This window comes from Rhinatrema bivittatum, chromosome 5 (genome assembly GCF_901001135.1).
Source record: "Rhinatrema bivittatum chromosome 5, aRhiBiv1.1, whole genome shotgun sequence".
Classification (NCBI taxonomy): domain Eukaryota; kingdom Metazoa; phylum Chordata; class Amphibia; order Gymnophiona; family Rhinatrematidae; genus Rhinatrema; species Rhinatrema bivittatum.
The window spans coordinates 198,503,076-198,526,963 of record NC_042619.1 but is presented as its reverse complement, the minus strand read 5'-3'; the positions used below and the strand labels follow the sequence as shown (position 1 = coordinate 198,526,963).

The 23,888-nt window shown below is 41.1% G+C and overlaps 1 protein-coding gene across 1 annotated transcript in view; it reads right to left on the bottom strand.

Annotated features, from left to right (window-relative positions):
* Window positions 1-23,888, bottom strand: part of LOC115092409 (zinc finger X-chromosomal protein-like) — a 112,089-nt gene that overhangs the window by 49,355 nt on the left and 38,846 nt on the right. Inside the window, exon 4 of the mRNA XM_029603242.1 lies at window positions 4,168-4,755. Within this exon, the coding sequence (XP_029459102.1) occupies window positions 4,168-4,755 (588 nt within the window). The remainder of the gene's footprint in view (window positions 1-4,167; window positions 4,756-23,888) is intronic.

The following is a 23,888-nucleotide window of genomic DNA, read 5'->3' as shown; positions in this document are numbered from 1 at the left end:
GTTTTACTGCTCAGACTGAGATTTCCTAATTTTTTCTGTTTTCTTGATACTTTTTTCCTCATTTTGCCTCATAAAAGGAAGGGCAAGGAGCAGGTTTATCCATCTGAACCCAGCACCCCCTCAGACCAATGTTCCATTTATCAGTATGCAGTTCCTTCCCCGGATTTCAAGTTGTCATGTCCCGCTGGTGAGGCGGCGAAAGGAGCTCTGCTCTCACTTGGGGAAATTTCTCTGACTCCTCCCAACCCTCGACTGCCGCCGTTGACTTCCCCCTCCGGCACCACAGACGAGGCTGGGGCACCTCATGACGACTTCACTTTGGCGCTTCAGATAGATGGAATCGCTGGTGTTTTGCCAGAGGTGATGTCAAGTCCCTGTGCCGCCCATCCCATGGAGTTTCCTGGAGAGAGTGGAGCGGAAGGAAGATCTGCTCGTCAAGCCTCAGCATTGGGGAATGCTGGCGTTTATGGAGCCATTTCCCCGGTACCATCAGCTGTGAGTGTTTTGTGATAGAGCTGGTGTCGCTCGGCCCCCTATTGAGATTATAAAACCAGCAGTGGTAACTCTTGAGTCCCTTTGGGACTTGATTGTAGGAATGAACTCTGCATTCAATGAATATTCTCGGAGAAACGATACAGTAGCACAAGATCACCAGCGTATTCTTCAGGAACATGCCTCATCTATTCAAGTTCTGGGAGAAGATATCAAAACCTTACAAGCCTCTAATGTGGCAGTTATCCATGACTGTACATATTCTTCAAGAAGATTAGAATCATTGGAGAATTCATTGAAACATCTTAATCTACGTTTCTTGAACTTTCCTAGAATTTTTGGTGAACCTCCTTTTATCACTTTTAAGAAATGTTTGTCTGATGTTCTAAAAATTCCTTGAGTTAAATCCCGCAGTAAAGAAGATAGTCTTTGTCTCTGAGAAAGAAAAACTACCGCAAGTTAATTCATCTAGTAAAAGGGGGGAATATTTCTAACTTATCTGAATATTTGGAGAGTTCTGATGTAGAAATGATAGATAGATCGGTTTTACTTGTTTCTTTTTTCTCCGAACAAGATTTAAGTCTAGTGATGAGACATTATTTTAATAATTTCGAAGTTACCTTTTTGGGGGACAGGGTTCGTATTTACCGTGACCTAGCTAGGCCTACTCAATTACGCTGGGAAGCTTTTTTGAATATGCATTCTGATGTTTATAAATTAGGAGAAAGCTTTATGTTACAATATCCATGCAAGGGTATAATAAAATACCTATATATTCTTTGGTCCAGAACAATTACAGGATTTCTTGAATGCCAGAGTGATTGTCTCTCCTAACAATTAGTATTATACTTGGGTCATTGTAATTATTTCAGAGTATCTCATGTGTAATTTTCACATTTAAATATTTCTAATTTTTCTCCTCAATTTTTCTGCCCCCTCAAATGTTCCCTTATGATGGATGAAAGTTTTGTTCTTCTGAGAGTGATTTTCACTGAATGTAAAAAAATTTTCTTCTTTTTATGTTCTCTCAATTACCATTGCAAAGTCTTTACTTTGTTATATTTTGAAAAAGTTAATAAAGATAAAATTAAAAAAAAAAAAAAGAAAATGAATCTGCCAACCAATTTTGCAACCATAGCTGATGCCTAGCTGCTCTCGCAGAGCAAACAAAATCACAGTCCGCATCAACTAAGAAGGCAGCTCCCAGTTGCAACAGCATTCTGTTACTTGATCTGGCTCACTCAGGCTCCTGAGAGAAGCTTAGACTTTGCATGAGCCACCAGGGAGCAACACAAGGGAATTTGCAAATTCACTGCCATGATCTCAAATCCTGCGTAACGATAGCTTCAATTCCTCTATCCTGAACATCTTTTAGAGATGCCCCTCATTCTACCAGAAAGGTGGTCTGTTTAGACACAGAGCACACCATCGCTTCCACCTGCGGAAAACGTAATGGTTATCTCACTATCGGTACCAAGGGGTACAGGCAGCCAAAGCACGCCCCCCCTTTAAAGCTTGCTTCTGAAGCGCTCCATACAAGGGCAAGCAACTCTTGAATTGCATCTATAAGAGGAGGGGAAAGAAAGAAATGGAGCAGAGCTCTATGTGGCTCTAAAACAGGAGGAATTTTCATCTCAGCCGGAGGGGAGAATCCCAGAATCCTCCATATCCTCCTGCATTTCATCAGGGACCCCTGTGCCATGGCACTTGCACATGGTGACAACCATTGGGGACCCTGAATACACAATCCCCGTCTCAGTTGGGTGCCCCTACAGAAATGTCTGATGTCCCTGGAAAATGTCACTCAGGAAAAGGAGAATGAGCGCAAACCAGGCTCAAAAGGCCCCAAAGTGACATCCTCAGATTGAATATCCCCTGAAGACGCTTTGGTCCTAGGGTCAACTGAAGAAGGGGGCACCCTCAATAAATCGCCTTCAGCTTCAGTACCCCTGATTGAGGATGTGGCCCAGCGTACAGGCAGTGCTGGCACAGACTTGCAGAAATCCTTGGCTGTATTGCCCTTACATGGCAAGCAGCACAAATCACTAGGCACTTAGACTTCTTTGTCATCGGCACCATACCGCCTCACTTTCCCTGTATGCCCAAAGAAAAGACGTGCTGAAGAACACTCACAATATGAGCTTCGTGCACACTCAAATAGGCGCTCGTGCTTCGTACATGCTCAAATAGGTGCTCGCACGCCATACATGCTCAGGTAGGCACATCATACATGCTCAATTAGGCTTCCAGTGCGCACACAAATAGGCGCTCAACGGCTGCTCAAGAAGGCTCTCAGTGCGCAAACAAGTAATTGTTCAGTAGGCACACAGTACTCACTCAAGTAGGTGCTCAGTATGCTCTCAAGCAGGCACTCAGTATGCGCTCAAGTAGACACTAATGCTCAATTAGGTGATCTGCAAATATAGGATGCAGCCTTGTGTGCACAAGTAGGTGTGCACTTGTGCATCTGCGTCACCACACCACTGGGCAGCAATTATGCACAAAAACAAGCTCATGAAAACAATGGCACGGCCTACCACACAGCTCAAAGAACCAAGCCTGGGAGTGGGGCTTAGCCAGAGGCTGTTCAACCCACCGCGCCTGCTCTGCCACTGCATCTCACTAAACTCCCCAGAGAAGTGAGAGGGAAGAAGGAAAAAACGCCGACCAATCATGCAGAGGGAGAAAGACTCGTTAAGGAAGGAATAGGGGAAAGAAAACCTCCCTAATCTCCCTTTATTTTTATATATATATATATATATATATATATATTTTTTTTTTTTTTATTTTTTATTTTTTTTTTAAATTTTTAATTTTTTTTTAAATCTGAGCTCAGCCATCCCTGGCTGAGCGTATGACCGGGTCTCCGTCTATGGGGGAAGAGGGCGAAAGCCTTCACTGCCGAACTTCCCTCATCCTTCAACCATTTCACCTCTTTTTTTTTTCTGTCTACACCTGAAAAGGCTGCCAGACTAAGGGTGCTCAACTGAGGGAGGGACCCATTGGTGTCACCTCAGGAGTACAAGCAGTGCGATAAATTTCTCCTCTTTCTTCTTAAACTTTCTCTCTTATTTTTTTTTTTTTACTACAAGCAGTCCCCAAAAGGGAAATTCATGACCACCATCTGCTGGAGAAGGAGAATACTGGAGGGCTGATGTCGGGGCAGGGCTATATATCCGTGACGTCAGCTTTTACTCTGTCTCCTTCTGCTGGTAGAGGTGCATAACCCACTTGTGGGGATTGGCTAGCCTGAGTGCAGAGGAACTCTTCTTATTGCTGGTGGCTCTGACTGGTCTCTGGAAAAGTTTGCTATCACACTAATTGGAAAACTCTGTTTAGTGGCTGAACCTCTTGGAGATTCACTTAATCCCTAGAAGGCCCTAACTGCATGCCACTGGAGCATATTCTAACCCACATACAGTGAAAGTGTTCTGGAGGTGGACAGAGAATGGAATGATGCACATAATTTTGTGCTGAAAAATTACATGCAAAGAAAGCAAATATATCTCTGCGTGTAATATTTTCCTTAGGTAATAATTAAAGGAAAACTACCAGCAGTTTTGCTTTACTTATTTTTCCAAACTCCCTGGAGAAAAGTACCCGTAGAGTTTGCACCAACACACCCACATTGGATTATTTATTCTATAATGTTTGGTGCTTTCCCAGGAAACTTACATGAAATCATTAGGTAGTCATCACAGTTGCTTCTATCATCATCTTCATCTTCTGGGCTCTCCACTGGGATTCCACTATCATCGATTACTGCTTCTGAAGAACAATCAGCTAGCAGAACCTCTTCTGAAACTACATCTGATGGTAAATCATCTGTGATAATTTCTGATTCAATGATATCAGCATCATGATGAACCATATGCTCTACATGCCTCATATTAGGTATATGTATTTGATCCCTTGTTATTACTTGCTCCGGTATTGACACGGTATCCTCTGTGATGTCAGAAACTAAAATGTCTTCTTGAACAGTGCAATGTACCAGAGAAACTTGTTCCATTACATCATTGTCTAGTACTTGCTGTTCAGGAATAATGATTGTTTCAGATCCACAACTCTCTTGCATGTTATTTGAGCACTGAACATCCTCTATTACAACATCTTCAATAACATCCTGTATTACTATTGATTCTGGGTCTTCAGGAACATAGTTATGCAGAGTAATGTCAGAGTCCACCACATCTGAAACAAATACAGTGTCCTGCACTTGAACAACAATTTCATCTCCATGAATATGTTCTCCATTAGTTCCTGGAAAATTAAAAACATATTTTTTAAAACTTGCAAACATACAGAAGATTGATTAACAGCACTATCATTATGTGGGCAAGGTTGTATGCTACTACTACATCTTCGCAGACAGATTTAAATCCAGGTTAGCATCCAAAAAGTTACAATAGATCACAAACCCAAACCTGCTGCAGTGTCTTGACAGAACAAGCTTCTTCAGTTGAGAAATATCACATTTGGGTACCCTTCAAACATGGAGGTACCTGCAGACTAGGGAAAAAATAGGGATTTTTACTCTCTGCAGCATCACTTACATATGAGAAAGATGCCATTATACTCCTATTCCCCTGTGGTGCCATTTCTGAAAAGCACTCTCTTAAAGGATATTCAGCACTGGAAAGAATAATTTGGTCAAACCAATCATTCAAAGAGTCCAAAGCCCAAAAAGTGTAACAAACTAAATTAGTTTTGTAAAAAATACACTTGGGTATCCAAATTCAAATTTCTCAAGACACAAAGGCTTAATAATCTTTTACCTCTGACCATCATAACACCGAAGCAGTTTAAAGCACCAATACAGTTTACATTTGGTCACAATGATCATAATCAGGTTATTAGATCCTCAACATTTCAGCCCATTCTACGTGAAGAATTTACCACTACTTGTGGGGGATGCTTTTGGTGTGCACACAAAATTCAAGAGTATCATGTCATCTCTAATTCTGGCAAAGTCTATTCTGTGATAGTTAATTCCTCTTGCAGATCCATCTTTTGTGGTATATATTTTAAAACGGTCATGTGGATTATATTATATTGGTATGGCCAAATGAATACTCAAGACACATCTGATTGAACATGAGTTGTTTAAACACCAGTAAAATGGAGGAACAAATGGTGTCCCATTTTTTTGAACAGAAACACATGGTTACTGATATACGGTGGGCTGTACTAGAAAATGTGCCTGAATATTGGCAAGGGGGGGATAGGGTACTTAGGGGGGTTATTTACTAAAGCTACCACATGTGATAGCAAAAAAGGGGCAGAGTCGGGGCAGCATCTGCCCTGGAAGAGGAGGAGTCGGGGCAGAAGCCACGAGGACATCGCAGACAGCAAAAAGGTAAGAACCCTTTTCGCTGCCCATTTCGCGCCCAACAGCACCACCTTTTATGATGGTGCTATTGGGCCCACCCCGCGTTAGCGCGCGATTCAGGGAGCCCTGCGACATTGGTAAATCTAGGCCTTAATTTGGCATGCAAGGAACAAGCCTGGATCTTCCGTATGAATACAGTAGCCTCATTTGGTTTGAACAAGGAGATAGAGCGGGCAGTACTTATTGAATGGAATTTGGTTTGTGACATCATGGTGTTTGTCAGTACGACATCGTGTCTGCATGAGGAGCGGCATATAAGAGCATGCTTTATGTCAGGGCCATTCATTCAAAATGGCTGCGTGAGAAGACGTTATACACGTTTGTGAACTGCTGCACTTCCTATACAGTGATTCCACTAATGTGACAGCAAGCGTGACTATTGCTAGATTTTGGTCTGCTTAAATAGATGTTTCTGATGAATTGTGGAGATGTATTGCAACCCGCCTGTTTATATATCTATAAATTGACTTTCAGAGAGAACAGGTTGGCGCATCAAATTTGTGATTAAACCCCTGAAGCAGTGTCCTCGAAACATGGTGCCATGTCAGGTAAATCCTGACCTGAAGCATAAGTGAGCACAAAATTATTGTGCGCATGTGATTGAGAAATAAAATATTTTTTTGAGCAATTTAAAAAAAAACTTAAAAAAGAAATATATTCTTTTTAAGAATTCTCAAATGACTCTAGTGGACCGATGATTATATATGACCGGTTGAGTGGAGGAAAAGTTATGATTAACCAAACTACTTTGGTGTTATGATGGTCTTAAGAGGTAAAAGATTATTAAGCCTTTATGTCTTGAGAAATTTGAATTTGGATACCCAAGTGTATTTTTTTACAAGAATAATTTGGTGTCATAATATCATGAAACAACCAAAAATCAAAAACAATTTTTAATAGAATCTCCACAACAATATTCTCGAGTATGACAAATTATCCAGGAGTTTGGTCATCCTTGATATTCAATCCTTGTCCTGCAATCGGAGGCTTTGCAAATTATACAGGCCACTTTGGAGTTACGTCTCAGACTCATCGAATATAGACTGATTTTATTATTAAACTAGAAGAGAGAGATTTGTGTCACAATTATTTCCAGTTTCAGGACACATTCTATCTACAGAGATGTGGCACAGCAGAGGGCACCACCATGGCTGCAGACATCACAAATTTGAATGTCTCACACTTTGAAGAGCCACATCTATATTTGTTGAGTTTTTTTTCGTAACATCTATATATGATCTAGATATATAACAATGTGTTTTTTCTGTGGACATCTACTACTGAGGATTTAGATTTGTTTCTAATATATTTGAATTCTTTAGACCAACAGCTGAAATTTTCTATGACTCATCATGATAATCAAATAGCATATTTAGATATCTTGATCTATAAAAAAAAGATAGTCATCTGAAAACATCTTTATCTAGAAAATCCATGGAAAGGAATAACTATTGAGATTTGACAGTTTTCATCCACATAGCCTAGGAGCTAATTTATCGACAGGACAATTTTTATTTGTCTTTGACATTTGCGTTCAGAAAAAGAGTAGTTTCTGTTACATGCACAAGATCTATTTATCTATTTTCGAAAATGGGAAGTAATTCTTCTTCTTTTGTCTTTTATGAGCATTTCAAAAATACAGAAAAATTTTCAGACTGTTAGTTTCAAGAACGATGATTTATGACCCATAAGTGGCAAAATAACAGTGAAATTTTAAGCATCCATGGGGTGTTATGAATAAAGAAGAAATGTTATTTGATGTTTTCCTTGTTTGACGCCAACATAGTTTGAAAATATAGAAGTGTGTGTTCAGACGTCTATTTTTTGAATATTGGTGGTATGCCAAGTACAAAGACATTTTATTTACAAATGACCAATGATTAAATATAAGGCAAAAGAAGGTCAATGATTAAGGTAGACAGGTAGTGCCCATTATGATAGTCAAACTATAGAATATTGTTGTAGAGATTCTATTAAAAAATTGTTGTTTTTGATTTTTGGCTAGTCCAAGAATAATTTGGTAACTGCAGAAACTTGTAAATAATAAAACCACAAATTGGGTATTCACAGAGTTCAACAAAATATTTTTTTGTTTCCAGAACCATTTGGTGAAACTATGAAAGTGTATATTTACGGAGCAATTTTCAACAGGCTGCGGAGCTTAAAACATTTATTTTTAAAGAATTATTCAAACTAGAATTTGGAGTTTACTAATTTTAATAGCATTTTGGTAATACAAATTCTGGGTATTTTGTGCAACATTGTCTCAGTAGTACTAAATTGTCAGCGAGGTTTTTAAAATTTGAGTATCTTTTTAATATTTTTATGTATGTTTTATTACTAGCATAGTTCCCTCCAAGCTAAGCACATGAGCGATTGCTCATATATTTCAGAGCATCACTCACATGTTACTCACATAAATTTTTCTTATATACAGAAATGCAACACTAATACTGGCACTCAAAAATTGTTTGTTTAAAAAAATTGTTGCTCACACGAAAAAGGATTTGCACACACCTAGTCACTCCTTGGAGGAAGCATTGATTGCAAGCCATCTAGAACATTAGATAGTGTAGCCTACAAGTATTTTAAATAAATAAGTGTGTGTACTTGGTAGCTAATTGTCAAAGAGAAACTAGTTAGATGATTTCTCTTTGACAATTAGCTACTTGATCTTTCAAGTGTTTTGATTCACATAAGAACATAAGATATGCCATACTGGATCAGACCAAGAGTCCATCAAGCCGGGTTTCTTGTCTCTAACGATGGCCAAACCAAGTTACAAGTGACTGACAAGTACCCAAACATTAAATAGATCCCATGCTACAAATGCCGACAACAAGCAGTGGCAATTCCCTATCGATTAATAGCAGTTAATAGATTTCTCCTCCAAGAAATTATCCAAAATATTTTTAAGGTTGAGCTGCCTTAACCATATTTTTTGGCAACAAATTCAAGAGCTTAATTGTGCGAAGAGTGAAAAAGAATTTTCTCCAATTTGTTTTAAATGTGCTACTTGTTAACTTCATAGAGTGCCCCTTAGTCCTAGTATTATCCGAAAGAATAAATAACCTTTTCACATTTACCCGTTCAAATCCTTTCATGCTTTTGTAGACCTCTATCATATGCCCCCCCCCCCCCCCCTATCAGGCATCTCCTCTCCAAGCTGAACAGCCCTAACCTCTTCAGCCTTTCCTCATAGGGAAGCTGTTCCATGCCCTTTATCATTTTAGTTGCCCTTCTCTGTACTTTCTCCAGCGCAACTATATCTTTTTTGAGATGCGACAACTAGAATTGCACACAATATTCAAAGTGCGGTCAAACCATCGAGCAATACAAAGGCATTTTATTTGCCATTCCCTTCCTAATAATTCCTAACATTCTGGGGTAGATTTTACAAATTTGCGCACACGCGTACTTTTGTTCGCGCACCAGGCGCAAACAAGAGTATGCGGGATTTAATAGATACGCGTGTAGCCACGCGTATCTGTTAAAATCCGGGATCAGCACATGCAATGCTGTGCAAAATCGGCAGCCTGCACGCGCCGAGCCGCGCAGCCTGCCTCCGTTCCCACCGAGGCCGCTCCGAAATCGGAGCGGCCTTGGAGGGAACTTTCCTTCCACCCCCCCGCACCTTCCCCTCCCTAACCCACCCCCCCAGCCCTACCTAAGCCCCCCCTACCTTTGTTGCACAAGTTACACCTGCCTCGTGCGCATGCCGGGCCGGCCGCCGGCGTGCAACTCCCAGGCCTGGGAGCCGTTTCGGAGGCCTCGGCCTTGCCCCCGGGCCGGAACCACGCCCGCGGCCCTGCCCCCAATTGACACTCCGCCGCGACACGCCCGCATCCCGGGGCTTGCGAGCGCCGCCGAGCCTACTCAACATAGGCTCGGCGCGCGCAGGGGGTACTTTGGGCAGGTTTTCGGGGGGGTACGTGCGTATCCCTTTGAAAATCTGGCCCTCTGTTTTTGACTGCCACAGCACACTGAGCTGACAATTTCAATGAAATATCAACTATGACGCCCAGATCTTTGTCTTGGGTGGTAACTCTTAAATGGAACCTAACATCATGTAGCTACAGCATGGATTATTTTTCCCTATATGCAGCACCTTGCACTTGTCCACATTATATTTCATCTGCAATATAGACACCCAACCTTCCAGTCTCATAAGGTCCTCCTGCAATTTATCATTATCCATTTGTGATTTAACTACTCTGAATAATTTTGTGTCATCTGCAAATTTGATTCCTCACTCGTCATACCTCTTTCCATATCATTTATAAATATATTAAAACACACCGGTCCAAGTACAGATCCTTGACACTCCACTGTTTTTCCACCATGAAAACAGAACATTTAATCCTACTCTCTGCTTCCTGTCTTTTAACCAGTTTGTATTCCACGAAAGGACATCTCCTCCTATCCCATTACTTTTTAGTTTTCTAAGAAGCCTCTCATGAGGGACTTTGTCAAATGCCTTCTGAAAATCCAAATGTACCACATCTACTGGTTCATCTTTATCCACATGTTTATTCACCCATTCAAAAAATGCAGCAGATTTGGGAGGCAAAACTCCCCTTGGATAAATCCATGCTGGCTGTGTCCCATTAGATCATGTCTATCTATATATTCTGTGATTTTATTCCTTATAATAGTTTCCACGATTTTTCCCGGCACTGAAGTCAAGCTCATCAGTCTATACTTTTCTGAGTCACCTCTGGAGCCCTTTTTATATATCGGGTTTATATTGGCCACTTTCCAGTCTTCGGGTATTACAGATGATTTTAATGATAGGTCACAAATTATTTGTAATAAATCTAAAATTTCATTTTTGTGTTCCTTCACAACCCTAGGATGTATTCCATCCAGTCCAGGTGATTTGCTACTCTTCAGTTTGCCAATTTGGCCTACTACATCTTCCAAATTCATCGTGATTTGCGAGTGCATCTGAATTGTCGTCCTTGAAAACTGTCTCCAGAGCCGGTATATCTCTCCAACACCTTCCTCAGAAAACACTGAAGCAAAGAATTCATTTAGTCTATCCGCGATGGGCTTATCTTCCTTAAGTGCTCCTTTAACTCCTCGATTATCTAACAGGCCAACCAACTTTCTCATAGGCTTCCTGCTTCGGATATGTTTACCTCTATGGACAACTTCTTTTCAAATTCTCTTTTAGCCTCTCTTATAAATGTTTTACATTTAACTTGTCAATGCAGGTGGATCTTTCTTCCAATTTTTGAAGGAAGACCTTTTGGCTAAAATTGTCTTTTTCACCTCACCTTTTAACCATAATGGCAATCGTTTGGCCTTCCTTAATACATGGAATATATATGGATTGCAATTCTAAGATAATATTTTTTTAACAATGTCCATTGTTCATGCTTAACTTTTGTGGCTGTATCTTCTTTTTTTTTTTTACATTTTTCTCAGTTTATTAAAGTTTCCCTTTTGAAAGTTTAATGCTAGAGCCTTGGATTTATTTACAGTTCCCCTTCCAGTCATTAATTCAAATTTGATCATGTTATGATCGCTATTGCCAAGTGGCCCCTTATTCACTGTTACCTCTCTCACCAAATCCTGCACTCCTCTAAGAATTAGTTCTAAAATAGCTCCCTCTCTCGTTGGTTCCTGAACCAATTGCTCCATAAAGCTGTCATTTATTCCATGCAGAAATTTTACTCTATCGGGCATGTCCTGATGTTACATTTACTCAGTTAATATTGGGGTAATTGAAATCTCCCATTACTACTGCACTACCAATTTGGTTAGCTTCCCTAATTTCTCTTAGCATTTCATTGTCCACCTCATCATTTTGGCCAGGTGGACGGTAGTATCCTCCTATCGCTATACTCTTCCCCTGCACACATATGATTTCTACCCATAAAGATTCTATTGTGCAGTCTGTTGCAGGATCGTTATCGTGTTGAATTGTACACCATCCAGGACATAAAGCACCAAGTTGCTCCTCCCTATCATTGCGATATAATTTGTACTCTGGTATGACTCTATCCCATTTGTTATTCTCCTTCCACCATGTCTCTGAGATATCAATTAAGTCATCATTCACTGCTATACACTAACTCTCCCATCTTACTTCTTAAGACTTCTGGCATTGACATACAGACATTTCAAAGTGTGTTTTTTGTTTGTATTAACAGCCTGCTTTTGAGTTGACAGGGATAATTTGGAATCTTTAGTACAGGTGATTCTTTACCTTTAGGCACACTGACTACTTTTGTTTTATTGGAACCTCTCTGTACGATGCCATAACTCTCCTGCTTCATTAGTATCCTTCGAAGATTCTTCCCTCCGAACCATGAACTGTTGAGCTATTGTTGGCTTTCCCCTTTGTTCTAGTTTAAAAGCTGCTCTATCTCCTTTTTAAAGGTTAGCATCAGCAGCCTGGTTCCACCCTGGTTAAGGTGGAGCCCATCCCTTCGGAAAAGACTTCCTCTTCCCCAAAGGTTACCCAGTTCCTTATAAAACTGAGTCCCTCTTCCTTGCACTATCGTCTCTTCCATGCATTAAAACTCTGGAGCTCTGCCTGCCCATTGGGATCTGTGCATGGAACAGGGAGTATTTCAGAAAAAGCTACCCTAGAGGTTCTGGATTTCAGCTTTCTACCTAAGAGCCTAAATTTGGCTTCCAGTACCTCCCTCCCACATTTTTCTATGTCGTTGTTTCCCACATGTACCATGATAGCCGGCTCCTCTCCAGCACTGTCTAAAATCGTATCTAGGTGACACTTGAGGTCCGTCACCTTCACATCAGGCAGGCATGTTACCAGGTGATCCTCATGACCACCAGCCACCCAGCCATCTACATTCCTAATAATTGAATTACCAACTAGGATGGTCAACCTAACTCTTCCCTCCTGGGCAGTATCTCTGGGAGACACATCCTTGATGCGACAGGACAATGTTTCCTGCTGCACTAGGTTGATAATCTCTAACCATGAGACCTTCCTCCTCCAAGGCAGCACCAGGGCTGCCAGACTGGAGTTGGGACTTGGCTACTATGTCCCTGAAGGACTCATCTATAAAACTGTCTGCCTCAGCAACTCCAGGTCTATCACTTTAGCCTCCAGAGAGCAGACTCGTTCTCTGAGAGCCAGAAGTTCTTTGTACCAGGTGCACACATACAATCTCTCACAGGTAGGTAAAAAATCATACATGTGACATTTGATGCAGAAGACTGGAAGACCTCCCTCTTGCTGCTGGATTGCTGCCTTCATCTTAATTTTGTATAGTTCTTAGTTAAGTTTAGGTTGCTAAGGGAGTATGAATGTGTAAATCTGGTGGACCATTAATTATTGATAGAGAGATGACAGCAGCTGGCTTGAGAGGTAAGGTAAAAGAATGGCTTACTTCGTTTTTGAAAGACAGGACACAGTTGATTCAGGTGGAGGGAGTGTGCTCTGCGCCAATCACATTAAAGATGGGTATGCTGCAGGGTTCCTGCCTTTCACCTTTACTATTTTTCATGAAGCCCTGGCCAATTTGTTTTCTGAACTGGATGCCATTGGTCATATTTATGCAGATAATATCCAGTTTCTAATTCCTATTGACTCTGGATTGAGTGAGGCAGTGGAGTATATGAACTGTTTGTCTATGATTTCTTCTTGGCTATCAAATAACAAGTTGGTGATGAATAGGGGTAATATTTGATATCCCACTAATCTTCTTGATTAGGCTTGCAGTGGATAAAGTTATTTCTGTATCATCTGCAGCAAAGAGCCAGGGAGTTTTGTTAGACTCAAGTTTTTAGTGGAATCATTTGTAGGTTTGCTGGCACAGAGACTTCTCTACATTTGAAACTGTGCAATATTTAATGCCCTTTTTCGATTTGCATGGTGTTAAAATGGAGGTGCTTGCTTTGGTCCAAAGCGTCTTAGACGACAATAATGCATTATTTATGGGGTTAACAGCTTGTCTTCTGCGCAAGCTTTAGCTATCACAGAATAATGCAGCAAGATTAGTGTGTGGAAATCACATTATTGAAGAGCTTGCACTGGCTGCCAATTGGCCAGAAATCGAAGTTTAAACTATTCATATTGATGTGAATAGTTTATATTCACATAAATTGTATATACTGCATCGGTTAATGAGGCACCTTAGCCCAGTTCTAAAACTGAAATATCAATAACCAACCCTTAACATTTATCGTTATATTTGTTTAATGTTCACCCACCAAGGTTTAATACTATATATGTTTAAATGTTCCCCATTAAGGTTAATGTTACAATGTAAAAGTAGTACGACTCCCCTGTCATACTATTCCAACTGTTTTAATGTGAACCGATGTGATGTACTCCAACGAATGTCGGTATATAAAAGCAAATAAATAAATAAATAAATAAATAAATGTTTCATTGCATGAGAGGTAATGGACCAAAGTATTTATAAGTATTGATAAGCTAGCCTGATATCAGCAGGGCTGTATTCTTACGTCCTCTCAGACTTCTCAAAGGGTGGAAACTGGTGTTTGAAAGTACCAGTCGATCTGCTATGTTAGGCAAATATATGTGGCAGCTGCACCAAAATTATGAAATGATTTGAAAAGAGAACTTAACTATCTGAGGTTCTGTAAACTAGTTAAAGCACATTTATTTCCAGGGACATAACTGATTATAAAATGGGTTAATAGTTCCTTGGATGTATTGGCATGAGATGATTTCAGAATGAAATTTAGGGGCTGGGTCAATATGTTATCTGTTACCCGTGGTATTCAGACAGATAGTAGTAGGGCATTGGCTTTGTTTTTGTCTGTTTGTAATTGTTTTAAATTTTTTATGTCATCCTGGCTCCCGCCAGCTTTTACAGAAAGCTGGGTTAGTAGGGAAAAAAGTAATTTTGTCTGTGTGGCGCTCTATTGGTCCGCCCTCCTTCTGGGCTTGGAGGAATCATTTTCATGCCCTGATGAACATGGAAAATTTGGCGTCTCGAGAATCCCCGTGCCACAGACGACAATTTCTCCGGATGTGGAATTCCTCCTTGCAACATCTGTCACCTCGAGCACGCAGCCTGGTCATGAACGATTGACATTGGGTGGATTTTGATCTCTTGGAGCACACACAATTTCTTGGTATTGTTAAGAATTTGTCTCGCATTCGGACTTTTGGAAAAATTGGAGAAGGTGGGTAGGGGTAGTGGGGGAGAGAGGGAGCGAATAGACATGAGGTCTCTTGACCAGGGCTTGGTTTGTTCTATTGTAATAAGGTCAGAACCAAACCTGTTCCACTGTTGTAACTAAGTTGATGTAAGAACAAAACTAATAAAAATTGTTTAACCATAAATTTTTTATGTATGTTTTTATCGTAAACCACTTTTATTTCCTGTTTATAGGCTGCCTCTTCCAGTAAGGCGTTTATAGTTTTGTACCGGTTATATGGCATATACATTTGTTAAATACATTAATTAATTAAATTATGTGAGTCATAAACACCTAAGTACTTGGCAACTGCTATTTGTGAGAGTGGCAAATCAGGGGTAAACAGTGCACGCACATTTGAAATTGAATATATGCTGCTGTCCTCATCAACTCACACTCTTGAGAAGGCCTCTTTCTAACCTAGCTAAGAAGCCTGCATCTGGCTCCCCATAAGCTTCAGAATCCTTCATAAGTCCCTCACCATTATTCATAAGACCATACACTCACTCACTCGACCTACATATGCCGTTACGACTGCACACTTCTATTAGACCTAGAAGAGAGGCCTACAAAGGAACCCTTCACGCCCCCACCACCAAATCCACCCTTCGTATACCCACCCGCTGTAGAGAAGGCCCGTTCCCCACCAGGGAACGGGCCTTCTCTACAGCGGGACCATCCATCTGGAACACCATGCCTCCAGACAGGAACCCTGCCTGTTGACCTTTAGGAAAAAACTCAAGACCTGGCTGTTCCAACAAGCCTTTCCATAACCTGATCCTTTCTCTCATAATCCCCCCTTTAACTCCCCCCTCCTCCCAATTCCTTGATCCTGGAAAGTCACAACCCTTTCCATTTGTTAATCCCCTTCCTGTATTGCCACTGCATTGCATCGCAGCCACTCTTACTCCTGTGTATATAATTTCTATATTTATAGTGTTCTATATGTGATCCATGGCTCAACCAGTATTTACCTTGTTAAGTTTATTTTGCTAAACCTCTGTCATCTGCACTTTCAGTTACCCAAGTTTCCACAACCCCTGTTTATTGTAACTTATCTCCTTCCTTAATGTTAATGTTATAATACCCCTGTTCCATGTAAACCGATATGATATGATAAGTTTCATGAATGTCGGTATAGAAAAGAGTGAAATAAATAAATAAATAGATAGATAAATAAGTAAATAAATAAATAAATCTTCTTTTAGCTGGACTGAAGAGCTGGATACAAGAAAGAGGCATTCCAAATGCATTCTGGGGCAGGCCTAAGTTATCTGGCTAACTTAGCTGATTTTCAATTGTATCCAGCTAAATTATCCAGATTACTTTAGACTTGTTTCTGTCTTGGGTGACCGGATACCTTTTGAAGATATCCAATTAAATTGAAAATTAGTTGGCTAAGTACACCGCCAAAATAAATAAATAAATTTATTTATTTATTTTATTTATTTATTTTTATTTTTTCTATACCGACATTCCTGTACAAAAATACAAATCATATCGGTTAACAATGAAACTTCAATTTCGCTCGAGGGCGGTATAAGGAACAATGTTGCCAGTTATGCTTTATTTTGTTGCCAGTTAACTGGCAACAAAATAAAGCCTAGACCTGTAACCCAGTTCTCAGCGCCCCCAAATATTTAATAAATCGCCCTGCCAGCGTAAGAAAATACCTTGCCAGCATTTTAACAGATATTAGGGGCAGGGGAGGTGGAGTGGCACAGGGTTAGAGGTTGTGGATGGTTAGAGGGAGGGTAGGAGGCCAGGATGATGCAGATTAAAATAACAAGGAAAGGGAGTGCCAACCTGTGGATGCTGGTTTTAGCTAATTGGGAGAGGTTTAGGGGAGTAGGGAGTCTTGGCCCGGCAGGGCCATTTTTTAAATATTTTGGGGATGACAATCAGGCCACAAGCTCACAATTAACTTTTTTGATTTTATTTAAATAGGACCACTTAATCGGATATCTTTTGAAGATATTACTCCTGGGGGAATTCTGCACAAAAAAATGTAAAATTCTGAGCACAAAAACTTAAAATTCTGCATACTTTATATTGGTCAAAATAACACAATTTACATGACAGTCTTTAAGTAATTATATTTTAAATGAATACAGAAAAAAGTTATCACTTAAAGATGCAGAATTTTAAATATTTTGAGCAGAATTTCCCTAGAAATTCACTGTAAGAGTGTCCCTTCCACTCGCTCTCCCTACTCCCCTGGCCACTTTGCCCTCTCAGGCCCCAACTCCTCCACCTGCCTGTATCTCTCCCGTCCACCTCTAGGCTCAACCCTTCCACTCTATCGCCACTCCCAGAGTTTGACCTTGTTCTCAGTACTGCCCCTCACACAGGCTTCCTCTGTCCCTCTCTCACACATGCTCCCTCTCTCTAGTACACATATACACCATCATACAGGCTCCCTCACTCTCTCTCACATACACACATTCAGAGTCCCTCTCTCTTGCACACACACATCCCCTCATACAGGGTCCCTCTCTCTTGCATACACACCCACACAAGCGCCCTTTCTCTCTCACACATACACACCCATACAAGTGCCCGTTCTCTCTCACGCACCCCTTCACACAGGCTAGCACCCCCACATACAAACAATCCTTTTTTCATACACACCAGCTCCCAATCTCTCACACACATACACACTCCTTCACAATCTCCTCATATAGGCTCCCTCTCTCTGGCACACACATTCAAGCACAACCCTGCTTACCTCCCCCCCCCCCCCCCCCCCCCGTCTCTCATGTACCCCTGCTCTCTCTCACACCCTCCTGCTCACTCCCCTGCTCTATCTTTCACACACCCCTTCTCTCTCTCACACCCTCTCCTCCTCCCCCTCTCCTTCCCCTCCCTCCCCCGTCACACACACACACACACCTCTACACACACTCACTCTCACTGGAGCTTTCATCTTTGCTGTGAGCGGAGTGCCCTCTGTTCACGGTACACTGGGACCTTCATCTTCGCCGCAAACGAAGCACGCTCCGTTTTATTTATTTATTTATTTCAGGTTTTTATATACCGGCATTCGAGATCGCAGTCACATCATGCTGGTTCACATAAAACAAGGGTACATCGTGAAACATAAACTAAAACAGTGGTGCGGAAAATGCAGTTACATATAACAGGGTAATTAAAAACTTGGCGGGGAGGAAGAGAAAGGACAGATTATAATTCAAACATGTAAAAACGATAGTGGAGATAATTGATTATAGTGTGGGCGGAGATAAGGAGTGGCGTGGATGAGCTAAATCAATTGGAGTCCGGGAATGCTTGTATGAATATCCATGTCTTTAGTCTTTTTTTGAAGGTTGAGATGCATGTTTCCAGTCGGAGGTTTGTGGGGATGGAGTTCCATATTGGTGGAATGGCTGTGGAGAAAGCCCGATTTCTTAGCGTGTTGTGTCTGGTAGATTTAGGCGGTGGTACCTGTAGCGATCCTTTGTATGCCTCTCTTGTCGGTCTTGACGAATTATGTAGTTGGAGAGGGATTTGTAGGTCGATGGGAGCCAGTAGGTGGATATTTTTGTATGTAGTAAGAATGGCCTTGTATATTATTCTGAAGTGTATGGGTAGCCAATGGAGGCTTTTTAGGATGGGGGTTATGTGATCCCTTCTCCTAGAATTTGTCAGTATTCGAGCAGCTGTATTTTGTACCATTTGGAGCGGTTTGGTGTATGAAGCGGGAAGGCCAAGTAGGATGGTGTTACAATAGTCTAATTTAGAAAATATGATAGCTTGCAGAATGGTTCTGAAATCTTGGGCATGGAAAAGAGGTCTAATTCGTTTCAGTACTTGTAGTTGGTAGAAACAGTCTTTAGTGGTTTTGTTGATAGTGGCTTTGAAATTCAGGTGATTGTCAATTAAGACTCCTAGGTCTCTTACTTGTGTAATTGTTGTTGTTGTGCCTTGCTGTGTCGAGGTGATGGTGCTGTTCTCAGAGGTGATGAGCAGGAGTTCAGTTTTGCTGGAATTAAGTACTAGGTTAAAGTTGGTGAGGAGGAGTTGAATTTTTTGAAGGCAGGAGTTCCAGTAAGCTAGCGTTTTTGTAAGGGAATCCTTAATGGGGATCAGGACCTGGATATCATCAGCGTAAAGGAAATGTTTGAGGTTGAGGTCAGTGAGAAGTTGGCATAACGGTAAGAGGTAAATGTTAAATAAAGTAGGAGACAGGGAAGAGCCTTGTGGGACTCCTACTGATGAAGGGTGTTGTGTGGATTCTTTGTTCTGTAACTTTACCTTGTATCCTCTGTTGCTGAGGAAGGACATGAACCAAGAGAGTGCTGAGCCTGAGATACCTATGGAGGCCAGCTGTTTAATGAGTAGGGAATGGTTAACGGTGTCGAAAGCTGAAGAAAGGTCCAGTAGGATCAGTAAGAAGGCTTGTCCTTTGTCAAGGCCTAGAATGAGGTAATCTGTTAAGGAGATGAGGAGGGATTCCGTGCTTAGTGTTTTGCGAAATCCGTATTGCGATGGGAATAGGAGGTTGTTTTCTTCAATGTAGTTTGAGAGTCTGGTGTTCACCAATTTCTCCATGATCTTGGCTATGAAGGTGAGGTTGGCGATCGGTCGGTAGTTGTTTGGGTCGTTAGGATCTAGGTTTGGTTTCTTGAGTAGTGGTTTGAGTGAGGCTAATTTGAGGTCATCTGGGTAAGATCCTTGTGTTATTGAACAGTTTATGATGTCTGACAGTGATTTGGAGATGGCGTCAGGAATTGATAGAAGCAGTTTCGAGGGGATGTGATCCAATGGGTGAGAGGATGGTTTCATTTTCCGTAGATACCTAGGATCTCAATGGAGGAGGTGAGTTCTAGTTCAGCTAAGCGGGTATAGTTGAAAGTGGTCTGAGGTGAGGTTGATGTAGAGACGGTGTTAGGGGGAAGCTGAGTTAGAAGTTTGCTGATTTTGTTGTTGAAAAATATTGCTAGTTCTTCCGCTTTAGATTTAGCTTGGGTAAGTGTGATTTCTGGAGGGCTTGTTTGTGTGAGGTTAGAGACGTAGCTGAAGAGGGCTTTAGCGTCGAAGACTAGGTGGTGGATCTTGGATGCGTAGTAGTTCCTCTTGGATCTTAATGTATTGGATTTATAATGGTGCAGAGTTGATTTATAGGTAGATTGCGTGGTGGAGCAAGGGTTTTTACGCCATTTAGCCTCTTTTTGTCTTAGCAGTAGTTTAAGCTTTTTTAGCTCTAGGGTAAACCACGGTTGTTTTTTTAGATGAATTGGGGTGAGGTTTTTTTGTTGTTAGAGGGCATAGCTTGTTGGCAATGGATTCCGTGATGTTGTTCCAAGATCGAAGAGCTGAATTCGGATTGGTGAGGTCTATTTGAGTTAGATGTGATGATAAATGATTGCTAAGATCTTCCATGGAGCAAGTTTTCCTGTAGGTGAAGCAAGGGGAGGGTATGAGAGAAGGACTGTTGTCTTTTATTGAGAATGACGATGTTATGAGGGAGTGGTCTGACCATGGGACCTTCGTGCAGGTAGGGTGCTGAACAGGTTTGATTGCTGTATTTACGAAGATGAGGTCTAGCGTGTGGCCAGCTTTGTGTGTGGGTTTGTTAATTAGTTGAGTGAAACCTAACGCAGAGTATGCTGTGAGTAAGGCTTCGCAGTTAGGTGATAGTGTGGAGTTGTCGACGTGGAGGTTGAAGTCTCCTAAGATTATGGCTGGGGCATCCAGGTTGATAAGGGAGGTGGTAAGTTCAACCAGCGGTGAGGCGTCTGATTCCAGGACACCTGGAGGGGCGTAGACAAGTAAAATTTGGAGTTTGTCTGACGAGAAGAAGCCTATTTCGAGTTTAGAGTTTGTATTGGTGGAATGCTGGGTGAATCTGAGGTCCTTTTTTGTAGCGAGGAGGATTCCTCCTCCTTTTTTTCTTCGTTTGCGGCATGCCTGGGTCTCCTCTGTCATTTTCTGTGCAGAATTTGGCAATTCTGTGCAGGGAGGGAATTCTGTGCAAATTCTGTGCTCTGTAGTGGCGCAGAATTTCCCCAGGACTAAGATATCTGATTAGGTGGCAAGTTATCTGACCACTCAAGACCACATAACTTTTAACCTGTTTATATTCAACCATGGCCGGTTAGGTTTTAAAGTTATCCATCTACATATAACCGGATAACTTTAGGCAAGTATATTCAGCAGAGTGTTTATCCTGCTGAATTTATGGGACAAATTATCTAACGTTAGTCACAAAACTTGTCCACTCACCAGTTTACTGAATACTGGCCCAATGACACCATGACAGGAATGATTATCACCCTTTTGCAAAATTGAAAAAGGGTGTTCAATTGGTATCAAAATAGCTGGCTTGACACTTGTTATCCATGTGAGTTTTTCCATAGCTACAATGCTTTCAGCTTTCTACAGCCAATAATTCCAAGATGGAGGGCATTAATTTTTCCATTTCATTACCAAGACAATTCTTGCTGTTAAACAGATATTGACATAATTGCTTTAGCCTAACAGGAGCACCGCCCTACACATCTTCCCCTAACAAGAAGACTAAGATAAACAGGAGTAAATTCAGCCTTGTGATCTTGGTGGGGAAGTTAGGTATGTCAGCTCAACAAAATGAGGCAATTCCACCAAATGTGAAAAAAAAGAAGCCAACAATTCTGCAATTATGCCAGCAAAGTAGAGAAACTGAGGAATCCCATTTGCTAATCCTAACAGAGGTTAGATCTGATCTTAGCAAGATCTTAAATTGTATATTCACCAAGCTATAGTGAATTAGCGCCATGAAAAGTATATTTCCAAATCAGTGGCCATAAAACCTATAATCCTACTCTCCCAAAACTTCTTCCCAGCACTTCATATGAGGAGAAGGAAAGACAGGCAAATCATTTTGGTTGCCCTTCTCTGCACCTTTTCTTGTCCGTTATATCTCTTGAGATGCAACAATCAGAACTGCACACACATAAACATAGGCATCATATTCTCATCACCAGTAAATTATTGATGTGATAGATATTTGGTATGGCTCATGGGGGGCTGCACATACTGGGAGGGAGGGAAAGTCGGAGGGGTAATTAAGTGTAAAATTGTGAATTTAAATTTTGTATTCAAACATACACCTTTGAAATGTTGCAGTTTCTTGTTAATTTTCACCAATAAAAATGTAAAAAAAAAAGAACTGCACACAGTATTATAGGTGCCATCACACCATGGAGTGATAAAGTATTATGATATTCTGTTTTATTCTCCGTTCTTTTTGTATTAATTCCTAACATTATATTTACTTTTTTGACTGCCACTGAGCTGAGGATTTCAACGTATTGTCCATGATAGATAAATAGATCCCTATCCTGGGTGGTGATTCCTAATATGGAACCTAACATCATATAAGATCCCTATCCTGGGTGGTGATTCCTAATATGGAACCTAACATCGTATAAAATGAGTTTGCTTACCATAAAATGGTTCTCCATAGACAGCAAGATGAATTAACTATGATACTTGGGTAACATCACCTGACAGCATTGAATGGATCCATCCCTCCAGCTCAGTAAAGTTTTACTAATGGGCATGCATGGGAGTTCCCATGTACTTGCTCCTTCCTGAGCCCTTCAGTCCACTGTAAAGCTTACAGTAATTTTAGCCAGTTACTACTAATTGACTTTCCAGGAGGTGAGTGGGTATTAAGAATGGCTAATGCATCTTGTTGTCTATGGAGAATCCCATTTACGTTGAGAAGCAGACCTGAATTAGCCATAACACGTGGGGAGTCCAAGTTGTAGGTTGCGTAGCAGAGCACTAAATGAATAAGCAACCCGGCTCTCCCATGAAGAACTGACTGGGTGAATAGGCTGTACAAACTTGCTTCCTCAAAGTTAGTCACTTCTCGATAGATTGTCCAGATAGTAGTGAGACATGAAGGTGTAAAGGGATGACCAAGTTGCAGCTTTGCAGATGTCCTCAATGAAGATGGCTCTTAGGTAAACAACTGAAGTAGCCATGGCTCTTACTTGAGTTTGAGAATGTTTGTGATCTAAAAGCCAGCCAATGCATAATAATTGATGAAAGAGTCCGCCATCCAGTTGGACAAAGTGGGATTCATAACAACCATGCCCAGTCTGTTGGGATCACAGAAACTGAAAAGTTGAGAACCCGATGATGTAATGGAATTCTCCTCAGAAAACATGCTATGTTTTGCTTATAGTTCTGCAAATAAAAGGCCTTCTCTCCTTTATAGGATGTGGTCTTGGAATGAATGTGGGAAAAACAATACCTTGATTCCAGTAAAATGCAGAAGTTATTTTAGGTAGAAACTTAGGATGGGTGCAGAGCACCATCTTATTGCGAAAAAACTGCAAGTACGGAGAGTATGCAACTAACTCTGACTCTTCTAGCCGAAGTGACATTGACTAAGAACACCGCCTTCAAGGAAATGGACTCCAGCAACTCGTAGGGATGCTTCATCAGTTATATTAAGATGACACTCAGATTCCCATGGTGGTTTTGCAACCAGAGGCTTTGTATGCCACAAGCCCTTAATGAATTTTGATACTACAGGATGAAGGGAGATTGATTCTCCATCTACTTGAAGGTGGTAAGCAGTGATGACACTAATATGCACTTTCATCAATAATGTACGTAGATCCAATGAGGAGAGAGAAAACAAGTATTAAAGCTGGTCCTTGCGATTACAGGCGCACAGGTCTAGAGAGCCCACCTGATACCAAGATGAGAAATGCTTCCATTTAATTCCATATGCTCTTCTAGTGGTCAGCTTCCTAAACAAAATCACTATGTCCTCAAACTCCTTGGATAGAATATTCATACCATCAAGGTGAGAGAGAGGAGATTTGGGTGACATAGATGACCCTCAAAGGAGCTG